This window comes from Ochotona princeps, chromosome 12 (assembly GCF_030435755.1).
Source record: "Ochotona princeps isolate mOchPri1 chromosome 12, mOchPri1.hap1, whole genome shotgun sequence".
NCBI classification, from domain to species: domain Eukaryota; kingdom Metazoa; phylum Chordata; class Mammalia; order Lagomorpha; family Ochotonidae; genus Ochotona; species Ochotona princeps.
In genome coordinates this window covers 1,429,317-1,445,795 of record NC_080843.1, presented here as the reverse complement: position 1 = coordinate 1,445,795, position 16,479 = coordinate 1,429,317, and the positions used below count along the sequence as shown (strand labels likewise).

Below are 16,479 nucleotides of genomic sequence, written 5' to 3'. Positions count from 1 at the left end.
CCACGTAGAGCTGCTGTGGGATCTGCAGGCCCACATGACTGCACGGCTCGAACACTGAGGATGAGCCAGCCACTGGCGTTCTGCCTGCCAGGCGTGAAGAGGACGAGTGGCTAGAGTTGGGTGTAGAACACAGAGCCGAGTGCAGAGTGGCTTGCTCCCACACCGTCCTCTCATGGTGAAGCCTCCAGGCTAGGAGTGTGCTGGGTTCAGGGTCATCTGCTGTTGTCCAGGACAAGAGGCATGCCATTCTCTGCCATCCCAAGTGTCATCCCCAGCTCTTTCCACACCGACAACAGCCCCACAGAGCAGGAGCTGCACATTCTACCCACTTACTTTAAGGAGTATTTGTTTCAAAGGCAGTTTGTGTAGAAGAGAAAGAGATCTTCCAAATAGCCAGAACGCCTGGCGCTGGGCCAGGGCAAAAGCCAGGCGCTGCACCCAGGTCTGCCATGTAGGTGCAGGGGTCCAGCACCTAGGGCACTCCACCCGGGTCTGCCATGTCGGTGCAGGGGTCCAGCACCTAGGCCGTATCTGCTGCTTTCCCAGATACATTAGTGGGAAGCAGCTGCCTCAAGAGCCAATGCCCATATGGGATGCTGGTGTCACAGTTGGCGGTTTCATAATGCCAACCCCCTCCCCTACTTTGTAACACGAGCCTGATGTCACATAGCCCAGCAGCTTTTCCCAATCCTGACCCTGTTAGGAACACATCAAGTGCCCAGCAGTAGAGCTGCACACGCTGGCTGGGAGCTCAGGCCAGGGAGGGACACAGAACAGGACCATGAGGCTATGGAGTCCCAGAGAACCCCTCCACCTGCAGGCCCCCACAGACTAGGGGGTGGGGGAGAGACTGGAAAAGGATGGCTTTCCCATTGCGGTACAAGAGAGGAGCCAGGACCGGTGCCGAGACTGTGCGTGGGACTCAGACTGGGGGTTACATGCACAGGCGTTCCTTCCCCATCAGTGAAGGAAGCCTAGTATTTGCAGGTCAGCATTGCAGTTGCTGTAAAGCATAGTTCTTTAAATGTGCATGAACAGCAATCTGGTGGGGAACTGGGAGGGATGTGGGATTGAAAGTCTGCTGTTGGCGTGTCCAAGGGACTAAGACACACACAGGTGGGCTGAGTGCTAACTGCAGTGATCCGCACCTGGGCACTCCCACCTGCTGGCCCTGCGAGGTGTGTGCTATGCCTGGGAGCAGATTTTATGCACTCAGTTTGTTCCAGAGTAGGGAGAAAACTACTTAACGTGAGGCTATGGCGCAGGAATCTGAAACCGCTGCCAGTGTGCAAGGGCGTACGGTGTGCCTTCTGGAGGCTGCCAGGGGTGTGACCGGCTTGGCAGAGTGCATGCCTGAGAGAAAAGCAGAAACGGAGACTTTCTAACATAGACACCAGGTCAGCAGGTAGACCCAGTGACTGTGGGGTGGGGTGGCTGCTGGCCCCGCGGCCACTGGGACTCAGCGGTCACTTCCAGGGATGGGGTGCTGTGTATCCCAGACCATGCCTGCCCAGGCAGCACACCACTGCAGTTCCGTGCCTGCCAGCACCGGCCCACACCTTCCTTGCCTGGGCCAGTCTTCAGCAAGCAGAACAGAAATCTCATTGTGCTGTGTACAACCACTACGATCTCTGCTTCCACTGTTTGCAGATTTCCTCCCCAAATTTAGCACAAAGGCAGGGTTTGGGACAAAGGCCTGAGTTGGGGCTGGCTTCTCCAGCAGCGCAGATTTCCAGAGCTTATGCCTGCTTCCTCTCTGGGGAACCACAGCAGGCTGGCCGTGGACCTGTATGCCAACACAGATACATCCATTTGCCAAAAGACGCCAAGAGCTGACATGCCATGCAAATGATTAACATTTAGGGCTGATCATGCGTGAGGTCATCCGCATATTAAATGATGTCTTGGTACACTGTCTTTCGCCAGCTCCCCAGAACATAAACAGAATAGCTCATGTATATCTGAAGACATTGGTTCTAAATATACTGTGAAATCCGGGTGTGCCCTTGGAAGACTGGATGGCTCATGCCTGGCTGTTTCTAAACACCAGCGGCCTCGTGAGCAGGGGTTGGGGGCTCCTGGCTGCCCGTTCCCCACCCTGAGCTGAAACGGTTACCCTCAGGCTGCGGGAGGTGAGAGCACCCAGGGTCTCTTGTTTGCTGAGAACATTGACTCGGAAGTGAGCAGCACCAGAGACCCTCGGGCGCTTGACTTGGCAGCTAGTGCTCGCTGACCAAGGGTCGGCGAGGGGGAGTGTGGTGTCGCTGTAAAGTGAAACACTGTGAGGTCACGCCTGGTGGGCCGCTCGCACCAGGCAGCCACGTAGCCTCCGGTGAGTTGGGTAGATTCTACCTACTGCCAGTCTTGCTGGCATCCACCTGCACTGTCTGTGAGACAAATAAAGCGCTGGCCTTCCTGGGGTTTTACTGACTGGGGAGTTAACATGTCTGCTTTCTTTTAATACCTATCTGTTTACCTCAAAGCAGAGCTACAGAGAAAGAGAGATCAGCCTTCAGTGTGTTGGCTCACTCCCCAAATGGCCAGGGCTGGGCCAGATCAAAGCCAGGTCGGGGTCTCTCATGTGGATGCGGGGGTTCAGGCACTTCCGTCGTTCTCCCAGGTGCGTTAGCAGGAGCTGTATCGGAAGTGGAGCAGCTGAGTCGAGCTTGTGCCCTTATGGGATGCCCACAGCGTGTGCAGTAGTTTAACACACTGCACTACAGTGCTGGCCCCTAACATGTCTGTTAGATGGCTGGTCCTGCCGGGGCCGCTGTGGTTCCTGGAGCGCACAGGGGTGCCTCTGTGCTCACATGCCCTTCCCTGCGCCTTCTCGGTTCAGAGTGTGGCTCCCAGGATGCAAGGGCTCTTTAGCCACAGTCACGCACCACACTGCTGTCAAAAATGCCTGTTCCCAGGAAGAGTGGGTGGGATGGGCCCGGCGGCGTGGCCTAGCGGGCTAAAGTCCTCGCCTTGAACGCCCCGGGATCCCATATGGGCGCCAGTTCTAATCCCGGCAGCCCTGCTTCCCATCCAGCTCCCAGCTTGTGGCCTGGGAAAGCAGTCGAGGATGGCCCAAAGCTTTGGGACCCTGCACCCACGTGGGAGACCCGGAAGAGCTTCCTGGTTCCTGGCTTCGGATCGGCGCAGCACCGGCCGTTGCGGCTCACTTGGGGAGTGAATCATCGGACAGAAGCTCTTCCTCTCTGTCTCTCCTCCTCTCTGTATATCTGACTTTGTAATAAAAATAAATAAAATCTTTTTAAAAAAAAGAGTGGGTGGGACACCGAGCGGCATCAGGGGCTCTGACGATCTGTGCCCAGCTGGGTGTGGGTGTGACGGGGCCTCAGGCACACTGAAGCACAGCACTGAGTGCTGAAGGCCGGCATGTCCCCAGCCTGCTCTTGAGGCACTCACACTCCGTGCCTCAGATGCCCTTGGCATTCCACCGCCGGGAGAAGCTATTTTGACATGACCAGCTGAGGCAGAAGGGAAAGGAGACTTGTTAAGCAGAGTGAGTGGGCAGGTGCTCCCAAGGAGTGGGACCCAAGTTGGACTGGAATCCGAGAAAGCAGCCTGGGTCCTCAGGGAGGTGAAGTTCAGAGTGCACTGTGCCTTGGGAGCTGAGCCCCCATCTGGCCAGGCAGCCTTGATTTACCAAAGCATGAGATAGGCCAGTTCTGTCAGGGACAGAGTGCAGAGGGCTGAAGGGTCTCGGAGCCAGAAGTGGCTGTGTTGAGTCCCCAAAGAAGGTTGGGGTAGCAGCCTCAGGCCGTCAGGAGTGCCTGGTGCTGTGCTGTGCCTCTCAGCTGCATGTGCCGTGTGCATGCCAACCATGTGTGCACATTGTCAGCTGCATGTGTGGTGGATGTGTCAGCCGTGTGTGCACATGGTCGTATGAGCTGTGTGTACCCATGGTCGTGTTAGCTGCGTGTGCACATGGTCGTGTCAGCCGTGTGTGCACATGAGCATGTCAGCCGTGTGTGAACATGAGCCTGTCAGCCATGTGTGCACATGGGCATGTCAAATGTGTGTACCCATGGTCGTGTCAGCCGCGTGTGCACATGGGCATGTCAGCTGTGTGTACCCATGGTCGTGTTAGCTGCGTGTGCACATGGTCGTGTCAGCCGTGTGTGCACATGAGCATGTCAGCCGTGTGTGAACATGAGCCTGTCAGCCATGTGTGCACATGGGCATGTCAAATGTGTGTACCCATGGTCGTGTCAGCCGCATGTGCACATGGGCATGTCAGCTGTTTGTGCACATGAGCCTGTCAGCCGTGTGTGCACATGGGCATGTCAGCTGTGTGTACCCATGGTTGTGTTAGCTATGTGTGCACATGGACGTGTCAGTGTGTGCACGTGGGCATGTCAAGTGTGTGTGCATGTGGGCGTGTCAGCTGTGTGTGCACATGGGTGTGTCAGCTGCGTGTGCAATGGGTATGTCAGCCATGTGTGTACATGGTTGTGTCAGCCGTGTGTGCACATGGGCATGTCAGCTGTGTGTGTACATGGTTGTGTCAGCCGTGTGTGCACATGAGCCTGTCAGCCGTGTGTGCACATGGGCATGTCAGCTGTGTTTACCCATGGTTGTGTTAGCTATGTGTGCACATGGACGTGTCAGTGTATGCATGTGGGTGTGTCAGCTGTGTGTGCACATGGGTGTGTCAGCCACGTGTGCAATGGGTATGTCAGCCGTGTGTGCATATGGGCGTGTCAGCTGTGTGCACATGGGTGTGTCAGCCGTGTGTGCACATGGGCATGTCAGCTGTGTGTGCACATGGGCATGTCAGTGTATGCACGTGGGCGTGTCAAGTGTGTGTGCACATGGACATGTCTGCTGTGTGTGCACGTGGGCGTGTCAGCTGTGTGTGCACATGGACATGTCAGCTGTGTGTGCGTGGGCATCCCTGCAGGCAGGTGCTCAGAATGCTCCCAGCTGCAGAGCACTGAGGGGGCCTAGCTGGGAGCCCCCTGCCTATGCCCCAGCCGCCTGCGGGACCGGGAGCTTGTGCGCCATGGTGTGAGTGCTGAGGCAGGAATGTGCAAGCGGGTTTGATACAGGCTCCCCTGGAGGCCGCGAGCCATGGACGCTTCCTTGTGTTTGTAACCCCAGCCTTGAGAATCTCACCCAGGAAGTCTCCCAGCCTCAACTCCTGCAAGCCAGTAAACAAGGCTGTCCTCACAGGAGTGTTCACCCCAGATGTGGAAAATCTGTCTGAATCACACTGGAGTGAAATCACAGGTGGTGGGGCCGTGGGTGGTGTGGTTGCCATGGACACCAGGAGAGGCCATGGGGGTGGCACAGGAGTCACCGCGTTCTTAGATTGCAACTCATAGGACACAGGCTTCTCGGTGATTGCTGGCAGATGACAGTACAGGGCCGCCAAGGCCCCTTCAGGGCGCCCCCCTGGCTTCTGCCCCTGTGGGCTCTAGTGTCTGCCCTGACAAGCTTCATCCCCCGTCCACTGCCAGGGCCTTCTGGGTCCCAGGCTCTGCACTGTGGCCCCACCTGCCTTCACCTTCAGGCTGAGCCCGCCCACACCTGAGGTCCTGTGCTCCCGGCCAGGCATTTTCTCGGCTGGGTTGGCTCCTGCCCCGCTGGCTAGCTTCCAGCTCTCATTCCTGTGTCTGGAGCCCCAGGCCATGGAGCTGGCTGCCTGATGCTCCTGCTCTCGAGGCCCCAGGTGGCCACCAGGGACCCCACCTGGGCTGAGTCGCCAAGTTCTCATGAGAGTGTCATTGGCTCGCTGGGTGCAGGGGAATGCCACGGCTTTGGAGAGTGAGGTCACTCATTGGCCTGGATTCTGCCCCTTGCTGTGGCCAGCTGCCTGTGACTCACACCTGTCCCCTCCCTGCTGCCATCCACCGCGTGCATTCTAGACATCAGCCTCTGAACAGAGCCGTCCTGCCTGCCTGCAGTGCCTAAGGGCACAATGATGTCATGCCAACTTCTGCTATACCTCATTCTCCATGCCTGCCAGGGCCCTCCCCATGTAGTACCAAGCTTGCTTTATTTTTAGAAGCCAGTCTGGCTGTGGGCATCCAGGTGTGGCTGTCTGGCATCGCCCTGGCAGCACCAGCTCCACCAGGCAAAGTCCCGTCGGTTTAGAGAGTTGGACGGTCGCGGCTCAGTGTAACATGTGCAAGTCTGAAGATGCATGCCCGTTCCAGTGACTACAGCAGATTCACAGAGAGAAGGAGAGACAGAAAGATCTTCCATCCATTGGCTCACTCCCCAAATGGCTATGACTGCCACAGCCAAGCCTAGGTCTCCCACAACAGGTCCCAAGGACCTAGACCATTCCGGATGACTCAGGCAGTGGCAGGAGGGGAGGGAAGGAAGTGCCCCCTGTGTGCCTGCTGGCCCGGGGACCAGGGCAGCCCCTGCAAGGGCAGCTGGGCGAGGGCGAGATGGCACCCCGAGCCCCCGCAGTCCTGTCGGTGAGCGCCCAGGCTGCTGCAGCTGCGAGAGGCTGTGTGGTCTCCAGCCCTTCTCTGTCTGGGTTCGCCACCTCTTGCTGCTGGAGCTCTCAGGCCCAGCCCAGAGGGACTGCGTTTATTCTGGGTATCCTTGGAAGGCCATAGAACAAAGGAAACTCGAGTTGGCCGGCATCCCCACTTGGTCCACCAGGGGGAAAGGGCTTTGTTCCCTGCGCAGCGGCTGGGAGCTGCGTCTCCTCTCCGCTATACCTTGTCCTGCCGATTGCTGGAATGACTTCCTGCTTTTCCAAGGCTGTGTGTGCGGAAACGGCTTATATTTCCTGTTTTGATAAACTCACAGGCTTACTGGGAACTCATTCCACGTTTGGCACTCTTGTAGGCCAGGGCCTCCCTTTGGACTCACAGGATCATGCTAGAAAGCCCTGCTTGCCTGGACTTGTGATGGAAACAAAGACTGATATAGATTTCTTCCCCCTTTTCACCTTAAAATGTGAAAGAGGGTTGCTTGGTAACAATGGGAAATTTGTACCTTTAATGTCGCGTAGAATGGGTTATTCAGTGTCCCGCTGCAAGGGTGAGGCCGGGTCGGATGCCGGGGCCGCCTCGGGCTCGGGGATCTATAAGATTTTGGCTGGAGGTGTATTGGCTAGGAAAGCCCTCCCAGGAAGAGAAGTGTCTCGGAACATGCGAGAAGACAGAATCCCCTTTGTGTCAGGACAGACCAAGTTTTGTTCTTGAATTTTCATATCAATCTGATTCAGACTTGTTTCCCATGTGCAAGTTCAGAGCAGCAGCCCGCATGCTCGCTGCCCGTTAGGCGGAGGGACCAGCCAAGGACCGCGCATGCCCCCCAGTGCACATGGGCGGAGCAGCCTCTGCCCGCCAGCCGAGAGTCTGTCTAAGTTTTGTGTTTGAGCTGTTGCTGCAACCTACTTCAAAATGTCCCAGATAGGAGTGCGAATCTGCCATTGGGAGAGAGCCGGTCAGAGCGGCTTAATGGGCACTTTGAAATGGGGCTACTGCTGAGGAGCCCAGATTTTCCCCCGGGGCAGGGCTTGTGGCAAGGTGAGGGTGGACTGGGTTTCCACCCTGCCCCCACACAGCGCCCGCCGTCCACCCGTGGTGGCAATGCCAGCTGCCTTCTGTTCACACTGCAGGGCGCTTCCAGAAGCGCCTGCAGACCGGATGCCTCTTAATCCCGCAGCTGCCACTGTCCATCTGTGCCCGCTCCTTGCTGGAACCCGTGAACAGTGACAGTGCACGTATCTCTCCAGTGGCCCCAGGTGGGAAATCCTCCGCTTGGAGAACCTGACCTGGAGCCTGGCTGTTCCTCCCACGAGGCCCTGGTCATTCCTCCTCTTGGGAGTCACCACCCTGGCCACTCCGTCGTGTGTCTGGGACAAAGGTGCCCACACAGGCGGTTCACACCCACAAGTGACGGCTCTGTGGCACACAGAGCCCCCTCCACAGAGGAGATTCCCTGTGCAGGAGCGAGGCCAGGACCCCTCCTCAGCCTCCCTTGCACCTGTGCTGGAGTCAGCTGCATTCCAATGAGCGTGACCCCAAGGTTTCCCAGAGCAAACCCCTGTGCCTCTGCATTGCTGGCCTGCAGGCCATCCAGGTCCAGCCGTTTCTGATGGGTGCAGCAGGAAGAGACCCTAAAAGACCTGTAGGAGCCAGGCGAGGCCCTGCTTATCTCCAGTGCTGGCCCAGCCATCCAGAGCAGTGCTTCACACACCCCCAGGAACCCCCTAGAACCCGTGTCTGAAAGCAGGTGCCAGGCTCCTAATAAGCTGGGTCCTGAGCTACTTGTCCTCACCTCGGGGAACAGGATGTCCACAAGCCCCTGCTCAGTTCCCCATGGTCCCTCTGCTTCATCTCCACACCCAGAATCCTCCTCAGACCCAGCCGAGCTGGAAGTCAGGCGCTTAGTGTGACGTGGGCACGGCTCCCGAAGCATGCACGTGGCTCCAGCTTGAGCCAGGACTGAGCATGGACCGGGGCCTGTCCTAGACCAGAAAATGACCATGACTGGAAGGAGGGGTGCAGCCAAGGAGGGCCATCCCTAGTGGCTTCGAATCTGCTGCCCCATGAGGCTCTCCTGGTTCCCTGGTGGTGCTAAGGGGAGTGTCTTGCTGTCCCAGGCCTGGGCCTGGTGGCCGGAAGTTTCTCTGACAACAGCAAGAGGAGGTCAGCCTAGAAGGGAAACAGCAGGGGAATACACTCCGTCAGGCCTGTTCTGCAGCCCCAGCCTCTTACCAGAACTCAGAGCCTGGAGGGGTGTGCAGGTGAAACCATGAGGCTGTGTGAGACTGTGTAAGTCAGACTGTGTAACTGTGTGTGTGAGACACTGTGAGGCTGTGTGTGATTGTGTGTGAGTGAGACTGTGTAACTGTGTGTGACACCGTGAGGCCGTGTGACCATGTGTGTGATTGTGTGTGAGTGAGACTGTGTAACTGTGTGTGTGTGAGACACTGTGAGGCTATGTGTGATTGTGTGTGAGTGAGACTGTGTAACTGTGTGAGACACTGTGAGGCTGTGTGTGATTGTGTGTGAGTGAGACTGTGTAACTGTGTGTGTGTGAGACACTGTGAGGCTGTGTGTGATTGTGTGTGAGTGAGACTGTGTAACTGTGTGTGACACTGTGAGGCTGTGTGACCGTGTGTGATTATATGTATGACTGTGTAAGTGTATGTGTGTGATGCTGTGAGGCTGTGTGTGTATGTGTGAGATTGTGTGTTACACTGTGAGGCTGTGTGTGTGACTGTGTAACTATATGTAAGGCTGTGTGTGACTGAGTGTAAGGCTATAACTGTGTGACACTATGAGGCTGTGTGTGAATGTGTAACTGTGTGTGACACTGCGAGGCTGTGTGTGACTGTGAGTGAGACTGTCACTGTGTGTGACACTGCGAGGCTGTGTGTCTGTGACTGAGTGAAACTGTGTCACTGTGTGTGTGACTGTGAGACTATGTCACTGTGTGTGTGACTGTGAGTGAGACTGTGTCACTGTGTGTGACACTGCGAGGCTGTGTGTGCATGTGACTGTGTGTGAGTATATGTGTGAAATTGCAGGATTGTGTGTGTGACTATGTGATTGTGAGACTATGTGTGTGACTGTGTGTTATCAGTGCAGTTAACCTGGTTTCCATATTCACATGCCTTGAGCGCTGGATCATGTCCCGTGTTCCGCTTTATGCTGGAGCCGCACGACGCACAGCCCAGCGGGAGCCCTCAGGGGATACATGTAAGGTGGTGGGTGAGGAATTCCCCCTGTGGAGTTGGGGGTGTCGGTAAAGAACAGCGCAGCTACTCGGGGTCCCAGGGTACACAGTGGGCTGAACCATGCGTCCCAGGCAGTGGGGCACACCTGTCAGCTCCCACAGGGCCCTAGGCCACCTGGGGCCTGAGCTTGTCCAGCTCAGCTGAACGGCGCGGCAGCCTCCCTGACAGTGAGGTTTGCAGGCGCCTCCGGTCCTGGGTGCGTGGTCTCCTCTGGCATTCACACAGTGAGGAGGTCAGCGGTCAGGCAGGACTGGAATGTCCTCTCCACCTTAAGGAACTCCCACAGGCAGCGATGCTGCCCCTCCGACCCATGGCTCTGTGTGCAATGGGAATGTAGGACTGAACCAGTCCTGAGATGCCTGCCCCACCAGCTCCGGCACACCTATGCCCCGGGGACAAAAGTGAGCGTGGACAGACTCAGGGCAGGAGCTAGGCGGGGAGCCATTGGAGGTGGTCAGGGCTCAGGGCTTGTCCTGTCCTGCCCGGGTGGTGCTTTAACTTATTTCTGGTTGGGCTGCAGATGTGGGACTTCTCAGCCCAGACTCCCAGGAAGGCACTCACAAGCCGGGGCAATCCCAGGGCTCAGGTGGGATCCCCCATCTGTGAAGGTTGCCTGAAGCACACATTCTGCCCATCCCAGAGACCTGGCACATGGATCTCTTGTAGATGCAGGAACACGTGAGAGCCGCTCGGGAGGGCAGCTGAGACGTGGCAAGAATGCACACAGCTGCCCCACATGTGCATGCTCACACTTGCACAGGTGGACATGCTGCCCCTCCCTTGCTAGCGCGTGAGTGAGGAGTGTGGGGACAGGAGATGGCCTTGCTTGGCCGTGGCTCCCAGCTCCAAGAGCAAGGAGGACTCTGCTCTGAGCACCGGTCCAATGTGAAACAGGTGTGACCACAGCAGGCCATGTAGGTTGGTGCCTTGGGGGCTGTGAACAATCCGTAAAACCAACAACCTGTGGGGAGCCAGGCATGCTCGTGTCAAGGACCCATTGGAGTTTGACACTGAAATCAAACCCATCGGCCTGGAAGGAGCTGGACTATGGCCCTGGCTCCCAGCGCCAGCCCAGTCCAGCCCCAGCCCCTGGCTGCTGGCTCGCGCCTCCCTCTCATGTCTTCCACAGGTGCCTCCCGCCTCTCTGGGTGGGGTGAGGAGCTGCTGCCTGCACCCCGCAGCCCAGATGCATGGGGAGGTCCTGGTGTTCTCTGTCTGCACCCCTCACTGCATGCCTGGGCTCAGGGACTGTCTGTACTTCGGGGCCTTGAGACTAGCTTGGCACCTGGCGCTTAGTAGACTGTTGACCACTTCCAAGTGGGCAGCACCAGCAGCTGGCCCTGGGGTTCTTTCCTAGGAAGTCTCTAGAACGTGTGCTGACTGTTGCTGTCAACCTAAACCTCCTGAAAAAGCCGTCTATGATTTTTCTGTGGAAAGTCTTGAGTGTGTTGTCAGTGACAGCATGGTGGAAATTGCTCAGGTGACAGCACGCTAAGTAACTTCTCTGCTTTATGTCATTTCTGCAGAACAAGAAACTGGATGTCCCGTGTGGCGGGCGAGACTGCAGCGGTGGTTGCCAGTGCTACCCCGAGAAAGGAGGCCGGGTGAGTCGCCAGTGGGCGGTGCCTTGCACACGTGTGCCCTTCTTGGCAGTCATGCCACAGATACCAGATGAATTGGATGCAGGCTTTGTGAGGGTGTCTGGTCCTGCTCCTGCTGGAGTCGGGCCAGTGTGAGCCACTGTCCCACAGGCTGAGCTCGGGGCGGGTGCTTACAGCATCTCTTTTTGCTCCTGTGGCATGTCTGCGAGCAATCAGTCCTCCAGGACCCCCTGAGACACTCAGCTCACGGTGCCCAAGTCCCCCGTACCCAGCGCCTCTGGTACAGTGTTGCCTGAACCTGTCTGTGCGCCGTCTGTACCTGTAACGCCCACTGCAGTGTTAATGGCTCTTAGGCCGTGCCAGGTGCATTCAGTACAGGTGCAGTATTTTTGCAAGTCTGTTCAGCCTGGTTTGGTTGAATCCCCAGAGACAGAGAATCTAATCTGTGTGTGCCTGCATGTGTGTGAACAAATTCAGTGCACCCGCTCACCTTTGTGCTGTCTGTCAGTGCTGCCAGAGGTGAGCACGCTGTGGGGCTGCACAGGTGTGTCACTAGAGCCAGTCTGGCTTTCAGACTGCCTGTTGTGTAGGTGGTAAGAACAGTAGAGGGCTCTGAAGGCATCCCCTGGTGGACTCTGAGCACCGGTGTCCACTGCCGTGGCCTGCCCTCTGGCCGTCTGTAAGCCCTTCCGTCAACTCTACGCTGAGCAGTATAGTCTGTGTCAGTGACAGGTGCCAGCCTCCTGCCTCAGGCTCCTTGAGCCCACACTAGTCTGCGCCTTGTTTATGACAGCCTGGAGTTGTCAGTCTGTCACCTTGGTGGTGGTGGTGCCAACAGTACCAGGAAGTGACCCTGGAGCTGGGCTGTGATGTCAGTGCCTGCTCTATGTAGTCAGACAGGTGACACCTGCAGGGGAGAGGGACTCATGGGGGCGGGGGTGGTCTTACTTGTAATGTGTCCCAGAGCCCAGCTCCCTTCCCAAGAGCCATGAGCTGTGCTCTTCGCCAGGGCAATGTTTGGTTTAAGCACCGCTTCCGCGCCTAGAGTAGGCCAGCTGAGCTCTGGAGACTGCTGGTGGGTGGTCATCTGTCAGCTGTAACGGGGATAAATATTTTCTTTGAATCTATGGAAGCCGTTCCGGAAGGCTGACAGTCCCCCCGGGTCCCTTGCTACAGATTTTCCCAGCAGCGCCCCCGCAGCTGCAGTGAAGACGGCCGAGTCTGGGCTGGCCAAGCGCTGGGCTGGCTCAGCCTTATATAGGCACGGAGGAGATAAATTAGTGGTGTGCAAATATCTGTGCGCCCAGCCTGTGCCAAATGGAGTCAGGCCGAAGGGCCTGCATTGTTCTGTGTGTAATCAGCCACGCAGAACGCAAACACCCTCAGCAGAAGGCTGCCGGCTCTGGTCTCTCTCACTTTGCCTCATCAGCTCAGGCAGAGCCAGCATACTGAAGTGTTCTGTAAGGTCTGCACAGGAATTCTGTCCCTGAGTCGGGAGATGATTCTCAGAGCTCTACCTATACTGCGAGCTGCATGGCTTGGCGTCGCCAAAGCCCCCTGGCTCCCTGCAATGTTAGTGTGACACGAGACCGCGTTCCCAGCCAGGGAACCCCTGTGCTTGCTTCTGTACATTGCCGGGTGAAACCCTGACACCTTCAGTTGGTGTGGAGAATCTCGGCATGGCCTTGTCTGGTCACGGACCAACCGGAATCGGCATCTGCAGTGTGGCTCTCAGGTGGCCCGGCGCCTCGCTGGCCCCGTGTGCCCTCTCCTGCGTTCCTCAGGACCCCTGCTGCAGTGGAACTGCACAGACCCCATGCTTGGGCTCCGGGGACTGTCCGCAGGCGAGGCTGCTTGGGGAATTCCAGGGTGGCCCTGCACACGGGTCAGTAAGACGGTAGCAATAGCTGTTGGCGAACGTAAGGCAAAGCCTGGATGGAGCTGGCTTCGGGCGTGCCCACTTCCTCCCGGCTAGGGTCAACAGGTGTCGCTGGTGGCCTCTGAAGGTGCTGGTGGCCGTTTCACCGAGCGTTGATTCACACTCAGCATCTAACTCCATGGGCCTGGTGCCTGTGAACTGTGCCCAGGGAGCAGATTGGCCCAAATGAGCCTGCACAGAGAGCAGAGCTGTTTTTACACTCCTTTTGGCTAGGATCTTTTTTTGTTTTAAGTAACATGATACATAAAAATAGCAGTTGGGTTGAATTTGCCACTGCAGAGCTGCGTGCCTAGCTTGTTCTTTCCCACAGCTTCCCCTGGGGTCCCTGGCCCTGCATTTTCCCTGCAGTGCTACTGTGGCCGCCACGAGGAACGCCTGGCTGCAGCTCTCCACCCACGGTGCTTGGCTGACGCGGCCTTATATGGCCATGGTCCCCCGGCTCATTTGCTCCTCACCATGGAGACAGCCAACACCAGAAACTGTGGGTTGCTGGGTGACTTTTAGACTCGAAATGGAAGTCTGCGTTGCCCTGCGGAGCTGGGGTCCATGTGCGTTCTCTTTCCCCGTCTCAGTGGGCTTTGCGGGAGGCAGCTGCATACAACCCTGGCAAGCCACAGAGTGGACCCCACCAGAAGTCGGGGCAGGCAGGTTGTGGTCCGGACTTCTCCACCACCTGTGGTCGGTGGAGCGGAGATGCATGGGCTGGGGTGGGGAGAGGTTTTGCTCCCTTCTTTCAGGAATTGAGATGCCCCGACTGACTGTCCAGCTGCCTCTGAAGTTGTTCAGTGACCTCTAAAGTAAGCTAGCAAGTGCTTCAAGTCCTTCGAGCAGCCTGGGTGGGTGTCTGTGTTTCAGCCACTTGCTACAGCCGTTCCAGCCTCCTGAGCCCAGTTCCCAGCACTGCACAGGACTGCATACCAAGGGGAAGGAGCTACTAGACTTGCCCAAGCCCCACCCTTAGCCTTCCCCTGAGGAGACCCCTCGGTCAACACCTGGGGTCTTCCTCTCCCCCTTCCTCTCTGGCCCACCGTGGAGGTGAGAGATCAGCACAGGAGAGTCACAGTACAGCTAGTGCAGCCAGAGCTGTGGCCCCATGGTCTGTGGGAATGTAGCCACTTGGGTGGTGCCCCACGCACTGCCACCAGCCCCAGGAAGCTCCCCCAGGCAGTGCAGCCAGCAGCCCGGGATGGTTCCTCCTCCGGGCAGTGCGGCCAGCAGCCCCAGGGCTGCTCCCCCGGGCAGTGCAGCTGGCAGGCCGGGATGGTTCCTCCCCCGAGCAGTGCAGCCAGCAGCCTGGCTTGGTGGCTGAAGACATTTCGCAGTGCTCAGTCCTGCTGTAGCCAGCTGCTTTTCCAAACCTGTGGTTTTGCAGGGGCTTCAAAACGTTGGGAGAAAACCCATGCTTAGTTTTCTCATATCATGCATTCTTCATGAGGTGTTTGAAGACCACAGACATTTTTCCAAATGGATAGTAAAAGAAAAGAAAATTATTTGAAAAGTAGAACAAGAGAGGGACATGCATACACACACACACAATCTCCCTAAATGCCTACAGCACCAGGGCTGGGCCAGGCCAGAGCCAGGAGCCAGGAGCTCCTTCAGGGTCCCCCACACGGCCTGAGTGCTCGGCCCATTGACTGCTGCCGCCCAGGCATGTTAGCAGGCAGGCTGGTACAGAAACAGGGTGGCAGGACCCCGTGTGGGATGCGGACAAGGAACCACTGAACTCCCAAGGTGATGCCTGTTAATGTGGCTCAGCCACGTGACACACGTCAGCTCCCCATTCAGACTCCAACACAGCCTAGAAATAGCCAAGAGCAAGCAGAAGCGCTGCCTGGCTTCGGGCCTGCCATCACCCTTGTCTGCACAGAACTTTCACCCACTTGCATAACTGTGGGGCTATTCTGGGGAGGCCTTGGAGCCAGGGTGCCCTGCACCCGGAGGGCGTGGCAGCCCAGCAGCCCGCTTGCCCCACTGTGTTCTGGGGAGACAAGGTTGCGGCAGATTTGGGCAGCGGCCACGTGCTCTGGCAGTGGCCTTGGCTTTTACGCCTGCCACCACCCCACTCGCTGCTCTCCAGGCCAAAAGCCAAGTGCAGCAGGCAGTGGGGGGAATGGGGCCAGGGGGTGTCTAGTCTGCCCCAAGGGCCGGGGTGCTGGAGGGAGGCAGAGGGATGGTGAATGTTGTATAACCTGAGACCCTCCTCCCACCCAAGCCAGGGCAGGGCCCACTCCCCAGGGGGCTTCCTGTTTATGTCTGCTGATTTGAGAGGCAGAGGGGTAGATCTCACAGTGGCTCCCCGCAGCCATGAGCCCAGAGCTGGCTCTGGGTCTCCCATGGGGGTGGCAGGGACATAAGCAGACACGCCACCTCCTGCAGCCTCCTCGAAGCCGGCGCTGGAAGTGGAGACAGGACTCAAATCCACTCTCTGAAATGGGATGCGGTGTCCCAGGCAACCTGCCCAGCTTAGGAAATGTCAGAAAAGCCGTTGACTCGGAGCCCTGGAGGGGGAGGGAACTGCTCAAAAAGTGAGCTTGTTTCTTAAAAAAAAAAAAAAAAAAAAAAAAGGAAAAAGATTTATTTCCTTATTTGAAAGGCAGAGTTACAGAGAAAGAGAGAAAGACACAGAGAGAGGTCTTCCATCTGCTGGTTCACTCCCCGGATGCTTGCAATGGCCAGGGTTGGGCCAGGAGCCTAGAACTCCATCAGGTCTCTGTGCGGGTACAGAGGCCCAAGCGCTTGGGCCATTCTCTGCTGCTTTCCCAGGTGCATTAATGGGGAGTTGATTCGGAAGTAGAGCAGCCAGAACTTGAACTGCTGCCCTTTGGGATGCTGGTGTCACAGGTAGCAGCTTAACCCACTGCCAGGCCACAGTGCCACAGTGCCACAGTGCCAGTCCAGAGGGCTCTGTTTTGGGACCCTTCCAAGCAGGTATCATTCTAATCAAATAGACTGCTGGGAAGGACCTTACCCTGTCCCTGTCACCGGCAGTCGGCTGCCGACAGTCATGACTGACTTCGAAAATTGAAGATCATGTATTCATTCCACAGTGACACATCTCCGATACAAACACCGACATGAGCAAGAGGCCAGGGGACTGGTGTCCCTTGGAGATATTCTGCCTCTACCCCATCCACTGTGGCTATTTGAGCACTTCAAATATGGCTGAATTTTAAAGCACTATGCAAGTTTTAATAGAGCCAAAGTTGGAGCTT

General features: G+C 57.1%; 1 protein-coding gene across 1 annotated transcript in view; it reads left to right on the top strand.

The window, feature by feature from the left end:
• The window catches only part of COL4A2 (collagen type IV alpha 2 chain), a 109,959-nt gene that overhangs the window by 20,832 nt on the left and 72,648 nt on the right, over positions 1-16,479 (top strand). Inside the window, exon 4 of the mRNA XM_058671004.1 lies at positions 11,251-11,328. Coding sequence (XP_058526987.1) covers positions 11,251-11,328 — 78 coding nt within the window. The remainder of the gene's footprint in view (positions 1-11,250; positions 11,329-16,479) is intronic.